At 38.1% G+C, this 12200-nt stretch overlaps 1 protein-coding gene across 7 annotated transcripts in view; it reads left to right on the forward strand.

Annotated features, from left to right (window-relative positions):
- Nucleotides 1-10496, forward strand: part of ELAVL2 (ELAV like RNA binding protein 2) — a 110787-nt gene extending 100291 nt beyond the window's left edge. For 5 of the 7 annotated variants that reach the window (XM_027721990.2, XM_027721998.2, XM_027721994.2 and 2 more), the window contains 4 exons: nt 1579-1732; nt 3748-3973; nt 7265-7303; nt 7767-10496. In XM_027721990.2, coding sequence (XP_027577791.1) covers nt 1579-1732; nt 3748-3973; nt 7265-7303; nt 7767-8097 — 750 coding nt within the window. In that variant the 3' untranslated portion in view covers nt 8098-10496. The remainder of the gene's footprint in view (nt 1-1578; nt 1733-3747; nt 3974-7264; nt 7304-7766) is intronic. The other 2 variants (XM_027721983.2, XM_027721984.2) reach the window with 1 other exon arrangement.
- Nucleotides 10497-12200: the final 1704 nt, after the last annotated feature.

Consider the following 12200-nt stretch of genomic DNA (forward strand, 5'->3'; position numbering starts at 1 on the left):
GTCCCCAAGGCAGTCTGACTCCGTTCTTTGGCCTTTACTCTCCTGAAAATTATCCTGCCAAGTTCTGAGACATGGAACTTTGTTTCTTAAAGAAACTGAGAGCCAAATGGGCAAGTTGGGCAAGTTTGTTCATTCTTTAGCTGTTGTTATTTCTCTACCTGGTAGAAATGGGTGGCCATCACTGTCCTTGTTGCTACTTTGACTGAATGCAGGCAACCTTTAGTCTCATGCTGTAACTTTGAACATAGGTCTTCAGCTCTTGTGTGGCTGTCATGTAGAAAGAACAAGGCAGTGTGGCTCACAAAGCTGGACAGCTATAAGTGAGCCACACTTACAGCTGTGTTGGACAGCTATAAGTTTTTTAGGTCAGCCCTGTTCAGCCAGCACAAAGGTACCTTGCATAAAGCCTCTGGGAAGAACTTGAAGGATCACAGCAGTGTTCAGGATAGTGCTTGTTTAATCTCCAGGGTGCTCTCTTTTGTTTTGCTACCACAGGAGTCTTAGGAGTCTGCTGATCTGCATGAAAATGAGACAGGAAGGATTTGAAAAGAAATATCAAAGAGTTAGGCAAAAGACAGATTTACAGAATCAAGTTTCAGCTGCCCACTGTTGGGTAATAGTGCAGGCTAATTGCAGGGGAGGGAAGGAAAGGACATAAATCTCACTACTTCTTTATTTTTATGTTTTGCACGGTGAGAACCCCAGATAAAAGTATTTTGTCATGTTCAAGAAGCACAGATGTTCTGTTTTAATCATTCCTGTAGTAATCATAAGACCACTTGTACAGACTTCAGCGGAAAGTAATGAACATGCTGGTTTTGTAACATGTCTAAAGGTTGAAGGATATACTTGATCATCTTAAAATATTTCTGACTGACACTTGGAGGCACGAAGTGAAAAACTTTCTATCCAAAAGGATCTGAGAATCTCACTGTTAATTGACATTTAGTTGTAAGACCTCTGTGTTGCTAAAATTGGCAAGCTGCTGCTGAACAGTCAAAATAGAGGTTGGATTCCTGCTTCTGCCATTCATTCTGAGGCCTGTGAAAGTGATATAGCAGAGTTTATCTTGCCCTCATGAATGATTGTGTCATTTGACAGGATGCTCAACACATGTATATGCACTTGAAAAACATTTGGAAACCTTTAAGTGCTTCGGACTGCCTTTTTGTGCTTTTGGCCTAGATATCACACTGAAATCTTCATTTCTTGTATGTTTTAGTGCTTTTTAATGAGAATTAAAAAGACATTCTTGGAACTTCTTAAATTTGTCTTTTTAATCTTACAGTAAGCTAATGGAGAACATTTTCTTCACCAAGGCTTGCTGGAGTGTGTACTTAGCTTTTTCTCATTTATTTGAAAGTAGTTCTCCAATTACAGAGAGTCCATGCAGTCACCTTCTTCTATGTGGTCTATGTTGCATTCCATCTGTATTTTCAGAAGCCGGCTCCAGAAAAATAAAAAACAAATCTAAAGGCCCAGTGACCCACGTTCAGAACAAATTACTAACCTATTTCATCTGGTTTAAAAGTGTTGGTTTTCTAGGGGGTTTTTTTTGTTTTTTTTTTTTCCCCTAAGGTTTCCTATGCGCGACCAAGTTCGGCTTCTATCAGAGATGCAAATTTGTATGTTAGTGGACTTCCAAAAACAATGACCCAGAAAGAACTGGAACAGATCTTTTCCCAGTATGGACGCATTATTACTTCTCGTATTCTAGTTGACCAAGTCACTGGTAAGTAGGCAGTTTTGCATGGCCTTTCCTTTTTGGACTGGCAGTTTAAGAAATATTTCATCTTTCAGTACGGTGATCTTGTCTCTATAATGTAGACCAGAAAGTGCATTTTTCTCCTGGAATTGTTCATAAATATGCATGGGCAAAAATAGACTGTGGAGTGTACTGAGCCAGCTTGAGTCATTTCCACCATGAAGGTGCAGGTTTGAAGACTGTTTGATGACTTGTACTAAATTTACAGCTGCTATAATCTTCCTCGCCAAGCTGCTGCATGAAAATAGTCTCTCAGCGCCTTACAAAATGCTATTAAACTTTATTTTTCTAAAAAAGAAAACTTTATGCAAAAATGCACAGCTGGTTCTCTGAGGCTAGGATTACAGAAGACCCACTCTTGTAATTGCTGTTAAGATTGTTTTCAAGGTTGACTCATTAACTTGGGGCATATGCATAAACTTTGAGTTCCTCAGGAGCAGGTAAGTTCTGTGATTAGCTAGGTTTGACTTTTTTTATAGTTGTACCTTTTCAAAGTCAGATGTCCTTGTGCGTGAAAAACAGCTTTCAGCTGTAGGAGGTCATAAGCTTTGCAAACTGTCTTACTTTGAAAGGATTGTAGAGGAATTGTTCCTCTGACCTGCAGAGGAACTTGTATGTAGTCCTTTGCAGTTAAAAGAAATCTCAATATTGACACATTATACAGTGTTTTAATAGTGTGAATTGCTGAGAGTGTAGAGAGCCATGGAAAGGAAAGCTAAAGGCCAAATACTTATGCATAGAAGTAGCAAATTTGTGGGTCAGATTTCCAGTCTTTGCAATAAATAATCATTTACAGTATGTTCCTGTATATTCTTGCATAGAAATAGATGGAGTCTGACAAATGGGCCAGTAAGTAAATGTAATTAAACTTCTAATGTGCTGGATAATTCTAAGTGTTAATAAATCCTGGTATTTGCACAGTAGTTTTCTAGCATAGAGACTGTTGTTCAGGTTTAAGCTTTCTTCCTTCCTTCTTAGTAATTTGGGAGAGGTAGGCTCAAAATGATATGAATAATAAGGTTGTGACACAAACTGACAGATAAAAAATGTGAAGTTGAAACTGTGACATTTGCCTCTTTGAAGCTTTTTTTATACCCGCATATTGTCACTTTGATGGTTTAAATCATTATTGTTTATGAACCAAAACATAAAGGGCCTCTAAATGGCTCTAGGAATATTACAACAAAGCATTCAAGTAATGTTGGCTGTTAGTAGCTTTAACGTTAATTGATTCAAGTGTTGACACCTTAGTGTTTATGTCTAAGACAATATAAATTTTTGATGTGCAATGTTCCTAAGACCTTCCTTCACTTTGCTGATCCCCTTGCATGTTGTGTTTGACTTCTCTATACCAAGAAAAGTGTCCTTCAAAAATAACACTTAATGGTGTATGGTGATACACTGAAAATGAATCTTATACTTAAAGGTAACCATGGGCTGTTAAGACATACCCATAATTCCTGTTACTGCAGTCTAGAACCTGCATGTCATCATCTTCTCAGCATATTTGCCCCAAAGGGACCTTCAAGGGGTACTGCAGGAGGGCATATGCCATTTTTTGCTGCTGGAGAGCAGATAACTAAGCTATTTATGGAATTTCTGTGAATGTAGATACTGCAGAGTAGTGTAAACTGACCGGAGGTTACAGTGCAGCTGGTTCTGAGTTCATCTCCATCCTCACCAAAATTGCTTTGTTTCAGAGTTCTTCTTTGACTCACTAGGTTTAAGTTCTTTCTCCTGTTTTCCCTCAACCCTCCAAGCTTTTTGCACAAATGAGTCTTACATCAGTTAAATTAAAAATTAAAATTACAGTAGAAAATTATTATTCTGAGCCAAAGCTCGGCTCTCTTATGCTCAAAATTTGTCATGTCTTCACAGTGATTGACCATTAACATAGCAATTGGCCTTGAAAATAAAATGTTGACAACTAATATTCTGGAGTCTCTGAATTAATTATTATATGCTTCCTTCACGTTGTGCAGGGGTATCAAGGGGCGTGGGGTTTATCCGGTTTGACAAGCGAATTGAAGCAGAAGAAGCTATCAAGGGCTTGAATGGCCAGAAACCTCCAGGTGCCACAGAGCCCATCACTGTAAAGTTTGCTAACAATCCAAGCCAAAAAACCAGTCAGGCTGTTCTTTCCCAGCTGTACCATTCTCCAAACAGAAGGTATCCAGCACCTCTAGCTCAGCAGGCTCAACGTTTTAGGTAAGTCAGATAACGTGTACAGCTGTGCTGAAACCTGCATGTTCCCACAGACGTGTTTGTTTGCCTCCACTGTGGCGCTTTCCCGCTTCTCCAACTTCTGTGTGAACTTTAGCTCTGCTCCTACAGTACAGCTAAAGCAAAAAATGGATGCCATCCTACTGATAGCATTTCTGTCTAATAAACCTCCTTAGCTAAACTAAAGTGTCATCTTTTTCTTCTACTCAGTCAGTAAAAACTTTTTCGAAGAAACTTTTTCATTTCCTAGATTATTCTTGAGTAATGCACAAGTTGATTCAGTTAACAATTGACCTAGGCAATTTAGTTTTCTTCTTAGCCATACAGCATGCCACAGCCAGCCTTCTCTTCCCCACCCTCTATTTTCATTCCCCATTCAGGCTTTGTTTTTTCCCTTGTCGGTTGTCTAAGCCCTCCATGCTACACTTATTGCAAATTTTCACGATGAAGATTAGTCAAATTTTTTGCATGTGTTTTTTGGGGATATATGTTCCCATCACGTTGAAACTGCAGCCATACAGTTCCCTGTGATATTTAGTGTGTTGAAAAGGACAGATGGTGAGAACAAAGCGAAACAAATACTGTATTATCTACATTCATGAGTACCTTGAGTTTTGTTTCAGTGATTTTGATTGTTTCTTCCCTCCCTCTGCTCCTAAAGGATGTGACTGGAATGTGTTAAACAGTAATACATTTCAGCAGTTTCTATTTTATTTTTTCAAGAAGTAAAATCAGCTGGCAGTTTTCTTCAAAGAGAATGTACCAAATTTTAAAAGCTATGCATTGGCTACCCTCACTTATAGGCTGAATATTCAGAGTTCATGGACTGCACTTCATGCTGACTGGGGTAGCTATAGTATTTAACTGATACTCCAGGTAGATCTATCACTATTAGTAAAAATTCTTCAACTTCCAGAGTTTTTTCTTTGGATAAGACCTATTTCTTTGCACTTAAGTAATTTCCGTAGACTACCCCTGTCCTTCAGCTTTAGGCTTTTAACCTTAAATTTTTATTGGTGGAGGTTTATTTTTGTCTAAAAGGCAGTGTATTTTTATGAATATCGCTGGCAAGTTGATTTTTTTTCTGAGATATTCAGTGTAAGGTAATGCTTTAAACCACCTTTAGAGATACTATGATAGCTCCACGTTACAAGTATAATGGTAACAAAAAGCACTGAATAAGTACGAAGTCTGTAGTAAATAGGAGAGAGAAAATAAAATCTTTTATCAGTGTTGAAGGAAGGAAAGGGTTTAACTGACTGATCAAAAGGTAAGCTGAAGTTGCAGACAAAATGAATTTGTTTTTTTTTGTGAAAGCCTTAAGAGACTTATCCTTCTTCACTAAAAGACAGTCTTTTCAAATTTTTAATTTTTTTAACTGTAAAGGGAAATCATCTTTTCTTGCTTTTTGGTCTTTGCTTTGCATTGTTGCAGCATTCCAGATGCGGTGCTGACTAAATAGTTGAGATGGCACCAATGCTTCAGATCTTTCATTAGTTACATGTGAAAGAAGTCTTAATTCTTGACATTTGTTGACGTTTCAGACAGGATTAACTGATGTAGTTGCCCCATCTCTGTTAACAGTTGACAGAGGCCTGAAAACAATCAGCATAAACTTGGATAGTAAAAGCAACAAGGATCAATATAGTGCCTCTTTTTTTCTTACTAAGAGAAAACTTGATCTAGACTTTCAAAGGCTGCTCTACATAATTGTTCTATAGGATGTGTAAATCAAAGCATCTTTAAAAGTTTCCAGTGGAAAGTCCCTGAGAATTTTTTCAAAATATTTTCAAATCTTCAAGGTAACTGATAGAAAATCATGCAAGTGATTCCATTACTGAATGAAGTCCTCAGCTGACTGCTTTATAGCAAGGACCTGTAAGTGATGGTGTTTATAGAACTCACCTTCCTCTCCCCCTCCCAGGATGTCAATGACAATAGACCTCTGTCATTGACACTGAGTGTACTGATGGTAGTCATGTATTGTTTAATTTCCTCTTTTCTGCTCTTCTAGAGATTTGGTGGCTTACTTTCTTGACAGTGTATTACACAAACCTGGCTTACTGCAGAATCCTAATGCTCTGTAGTTTGAGAAAACTAAGTCAACTGTACTTTTTTTTTTAACCTAAACTCATATTTTGTGGAGTCCTGAAGAAAATCTGTAATAAGACTTTCTCTTCCCATGTCTGAGATTTGCCAGGAAGAAACAAGAGCTTCTTCAGGGTAGACATTTTCCTAAAGAAACATTTTGAGGGACTCCATGAATAAGAATAATAGGTGTGGTAGGCACTGCGTGTCCCAGGTGTTGGCCAGGTAATTTCAAAGGGTTTAGAACTGCAGTGTCATACTACAGTTTAGCAACTTGGGGGAAGGAGAGGAAGGAAATACAGGGAGAAAGCTTACAATCTAACATATATATGTGTGTGTGTGTGTATATTCAAAAAACACTGGGACCCTTTTAACCCCATTATCATTGTTGAAGACAGGCAAAGAAATCTCTGCCTGTTCTGTGTCCCTGTTAGTGAGGTGAACATCCTCATCCTGTAATGGTCTGATGTCATTTTTGGACTGCTCTTTGTGACCGACATATTTAGAAAAGCACTTTTTGTTGTCCCCCAGATTTCTGGCCAGTGTCAACTCCAATTAAGCTTTGTCTACACAAATTCACTCCCTTCAGTGGCCAGCAGCATCTCTGTATTCCTCCTGAATATTATCACCCAACCTTGCTTCCACTGTCCCCATATGCTTGCTTTTTTGACCTTAGCTCCAAAAGCCCTAGCTAGCCTTCTGCCTCACCTGCTTGACTTTTTGGAATTATCAAAAGGAGTAAGAAAATGAAAAATCCTTTTTGCAGTTCATGTTATGATGTTTGCTACTGCTCCAAAATACTGCATCTGTCTTGGTAATTATATGTGCAAACTGTCAGAAGCCTCAATAAAACTCTTCATCTAACCCAAGTTAGTAAGGTGGAAAACTTAACTAATGTGCTCACTGACTCTAACTTAATGCTAATGCTATTTGTTTTAGGCTAAACTTGTGGTAGTGGTATACTTTATGAAATGAACTTCTTATGGTTGTGGTTACTACCCAAAAACTATTTTGTATTCATTAACTGTATCAGGTGTAGTAAGGTGGGACAGCTCTTTCAGTGGTGATACATTAACATTGCATGAGGTTCTGTAGGGTATAATGGATGTGACTGTAATATACCAAGTTTCCTTAATCTTAAAGGATAGAAAAGTCTGAAGACTTAACATGTTGCTAAATGTTTTGTAGGTTGGACAACCTGCTCAACATAGCTTATGGAGTAAAGAGGTAAAAAAGAACTATTTGGTTTATAATAACCACATTCAAAATTATTTTGAAGTATTTTGCCAACTCTTTTCAGTAAGACTTATGTTGGATTTTTGCACGTTGAGACTTCAGCTGAGATTGTTCATTTTGTTGCATTGTGCATGAAATAGATAAACGTTTTGTAGCAGTTCCATGGAATTCCTGTTTCAAATTACTAACCCTCACCACGTTTATAGCATGCTTTCCATTTGATTTTCTATGTTACCTCATCTCAGACATACCTAGCACTGTATATAATTTTTTACATGATATTTGTCCAGTTGGGGGGTAGAAAATGTTTCTGATGTTTCCTTATTAGCCTGAGCAACATGTGCAGCCTGTGAAAAGCTCTGTATCGTTTTCTTTTTTATTTTGACATTTCTTTGCTGGGATTTTTTGTGAACAGCCACCTTATGATTCTGTTTTGCTTTCCCTCATTCGTCAGTAGGTTTCCTCCAATGACCATTGATGGAATGACCAGTTTGGCTGGAATTAATATCCCAGGGCATGCAGGAACTGGGTGGTGCATTTTTGTGTACAACTTGGCCCCTGATGCTGACGAGAGTATCCTCTGGCAAATGTTTGGACCCTTCGGAGCAGTAACCAATGTGAAGGTCATCCGTGACTTTAACACCAACAAGTGCAAAGGTTTTGGATTTGTGACTATGACAAACTACGATGAGGCAGCTATGGCAATAGCCAGCCTGAATGGATACCGCCTTGGTGACAGAGTATTGCAGGTCTCCTTCAAAACAAACAAAACGCACAAAGCCTAATAAGTTATTCTCAGTGCATTAATACATGAAAACTATACAACAAAGGCAATTTACAAGAAGCTTTATGCATTAGTAAATGCCTTTGTTGTATGTCAGTGTGGAAATGGGGATAAAATGACTACTTAGCATCCTAAGAATATAAGAGATTTTTTATTGCTAATATTTGAATTAGAACTTCTTAAATATCTTTTGTGTTTGAATATTGACAAGAGGTACAGGGTTTTTACCTGTTACAATACATATTCTATTGCCTTCTTTGAAGAAGGTGGACCTTTTAAAATGTTTCAGCTAAGGGAAGAAGTTTTTTTCTTTATACATGACTGCCTTGAACCTATGAGTAAATACTGAGGCTTTGTGTAGTAGTTTTAAGTTGTTTTTTTTTTAAATTTTTTTATTTGCTTTGTTTAATTTACATTGTAATGCATTGTTATTTTGGTTTGTTGTTCAAGAAAAGTATCTGAAGTTTACATTTTATTTATAAAGTTTTAAGCAGTATTTATTTTATAATTATCGTTTGGGTTGGGGAATGGGAACACATTATAAAAGCTTATTGTAAGAATACTGGAGAACTTTTCGTAAAGCAGTACCTTGCCAAAGAGATAAGAACCTCTTTGATGTGGGTTTAGAAAAAAAAGCATCTATTTTTGTAAAAAAAAAAAAAATTTGGAGAAACTTTTTACTGGTCCTGGAACAAATATTTTGACTTGAATACTTTGAGAAATCTCTTCATATGACACCTAGTGAGCTTTTAAAACTTACCAGGAAATTTGCAGTTGTTGGGAAAAATTTGGAAAGATTTATGATGTAGAAATACTTTTGAGACCTTTGTATTAAGAAGTAAAGTCAATGGGATGCACTGTTGGTTTCATTTTTTGTAATCATCAGTGGAGTCATTGATCATCCTGGTTATTAAGTGATAGGAGGCTCACATTAATTTGTGATTTTGAAACAAGTGAAAATTTAAAAAAAGAATATAAGAGCAAGCAGAAAACTTAAAATACTGAGAGATGGGGGAAAAAAAAAATCTGTTCTTCCTAAAGAATTCCCTTCAGATAGAGCTCACGGTGTTTAGTGATGTACTTGCTATTGTTTGAAGAATTGTTTTGTCTTAAAAGACATTGAGCATGGTTTGCACAGTAGCAAATCAGCAGAAGTGGCCTGAGTTGGGTACGTTAGGAGATGTTTTGAAGGTTAAGTTCAAGGCTAACACCTGAGCTTTGTGTAATGTAAATAAGACCTTAAGTTATGAACCTTTCAGCCAATTTTGATTTTGGTTTATTTTTTAAGTTACATGCCAAGTGATGTTCAATTTTGAATGTTTTTGTATGAGTTTTTTCTTTGTAAATGGCATTAACATTGTTACTTGAGGTCTGCTTTTTTTTTTTTGTCCTGAGGACTTGAATTTACAGTGCATCAAATCTGTTGCTCTTTTTGTCTGTAGATAGTCTAGCTTCAGCTGTTTATGGTGATGCAACATTTTTGTTTATAAATATGTTTGTGGTAAAAAAAAACAAATATAAACATATGTTTTGAACAAATTTCCTTACATTTTTCATATGAAAACCATAAATACCTGTATGCTATTGAAGTTTAACTTTGTATGATGCTTAAATCACTATTTGGGGAAATAGAAAAAAAGTCTTTACCATGTATTGAAGAAATTTAAGGAAAACAAATACAGAATATTTTCTGATTAGCATCTAGCTTATAATTAAATTTTTCAAAAAAAGCTGAGGGTTTGATGCCTTCACCAGGATGCACTGACAACTATGTAGTTACGTCCTGCTTTTGTATAAACTGAGATGCTCATACGCTTCCCCTTAGAAAAAGCGATGTTCTATGCATAACATAGTTGTACACTATATTTGCAGTTGGTTTTGGTTCTTATTCATTTAAATTGTAGTTATAAAATTTTCAGTATAGTACAGTACATATACTGTGAAGCGCGTGCTAAAGTGAATAAGCGAGTTTTCATGCTGACCCACTCAATGCTATTCAAAAGTCAATTGGCTTCCTGAGCACTTCCTCATTCTTAGGTGCATTTAGATTGTTAAAGCTACTCCTCTGCATTAAAAGTTGTATATAGTATATAAATCACAAACTTTCCAATGTGGGAAAAACAGTAGCTACATGCTTCTTTCCTATACTCCTGTAGCAACTAACGGCATTGATGAGAAGGCATGTAAATTGGGCTTCACTTTACAGTGTTTATCAGAGCACTTAGTAAAATATAAGGCTGGTATTTATTTGAAGTTGTATAGTATGACTTAATTCACATTTGTTGGAATAGAGAATATATTCTGTTGAGTATTTAAAAGGTTGTACATGTTTTCTTTTGTGTTTGGATTCTTTGTACTTTTTCATGTTCAGTACATCAATAAACAAAGTTGAAGGGAAAACAGTGTCATGAGCAGGTCTTTTACCATATTGTCCACTACTTTAAGGAATAAGCAGTCTGAGTGAAAGACTTTTTTGCAAAGCTCTTGAGCTACTTGTAAATTGGCTTAGAATTCTAGTTACCAACAAGGTTCAATAGGTATGGGGCTCTGGATGTGGTAAGGCAATCACAATGATTAGGACAAAGGTCCTTCTCCAGCAGAGGTGTTGCCAAGTCAAGAAAGGACTACACCTCCTATCAGGTCCAGTTGCATGAGGAAGAAAAGAAAGATTGTAGTGATACGTGATTCCCTTTTAAGGGGAACAAAGATTCCAATATGCTGGAAGGACCCTCACCTCAGGAAAGTCTGCCTTCCTGGGGCCTGGGATTAGGATGTTGCCAGGAAACTTCCTAGCCTGGTTCAGACTTCTACCTGTTGCTAGTCCTCCATGTGAGTGGTGACAAACTGACAACACATAGTCCAAAAGCCATCAAAAGATTTCAAGGCCTTGATATAGTTGGTAAGGGAATGAGGGCAGGTTATTTTTTCCTCTTATTCTTCCAGGTGCAGGTAGTGACATTGAAAGAATCAAGCTGACCTAGTGTATTAATACATGAGTCTGTGGCTGGTATCACTGCCAAATTTTTGGTTTCTTTGTTAATGGGATGGCCCACATAGCACAGGGCATGATGAGTTCAGGTGGGATTTGCCTCAAAAGGAGAAGAGGACTAGTGGGACTTACTGATAAGGCTTTAAACTGGATATGGTGGGGAAGGGGAGTGTTGTTTAATGGTGATAAGGTGTGGAATGATGTGCCATCCCAATCATATCAGCTAGTTTCCAGAGTCAGCAAGAGGTACCCAGAACCTGGAGGCGGTGTTGCCCTCTATATCAATCACCAGTGCTTAGAGCTCTGCCTGGGGATGGATGAGGAGGTAAATGAGAGCCTATGGGTCAGGATTAGAGGCAGGATGGGGACAGGTGGACATTACAGTGGGAATCTGCTACAGTCCATCTGTAGATTGACCAAGGAAGACTGAGCAGACAAGGCCCTTTACAGACAGATAGGAGTGGCCTCGCATTCACAAAACCTGGTCCTCATAGGGGATGTCAGTTACTCCAGTATCTGTTGCGGGACAACACAGCAGGCCACAAACCTCTTGGATTAGGAGCTTCCTCTAATTCATTGATGATAGCTTCCTTCTACAAGTGATGGAGGAGCCAAGAAGGAGAGGTGCTACATTGGATCCTGTTCTCACCAACAGAGAGGGCCTGGTGGGGAATGTGAAGTGCAAGGGCAGCCTGGGCTGCAGTGACCATGAATTGGGGAATTTGGGATCCTTGAGGCAGAGAAGAGCACAGAGCAAGCTCACTGCCCTGGACTTCTGGAGAGCAGACTTTGGTCTCTTCTTGGTAGAGTACCAGGGGGACAGAGCTCTGGAAGGAAGAGGCCCAAGAGAACTGCATGAAATTCAAGGTTTGTCTCCTACCTATGAAGAAGAAATTCGGCAAGAATGGCAGAGGGCCTGCATGTGTGAACAAGGAGCTCCTGGACAAACTCAAAACACAGCTTACAGAGGGTGGAAGCAGGGACAGGTAGCCTGGGAGGAATACAGAGAGATAGTCGGAACAGCCAGGGAACTGTTTCACCTTGATGAGTGGTGATTCATGGCAGGTAGATCATATTTAGATCAGCCACCACTGTTGGCTCCACCAAACATGGTT

The sequence above is a fragment of the Pipra filicauda genome, unplaced genomic scaffold, assembly GCF_003945595.2.
Source record: "Pipra filicauda isolate LSUMZ 115617 unplaced genomic scaffold, ASM394559v2 scaffold194_size2289513_pilon, whole genome shotgun sequence".
Classification (NCBI taxonomy): domain Eukaryota; kingdom Metazoa; phylum Chordata; class Aves; order Passeriformes; family Pipridae; genus Pipra; species Pipra filicauda.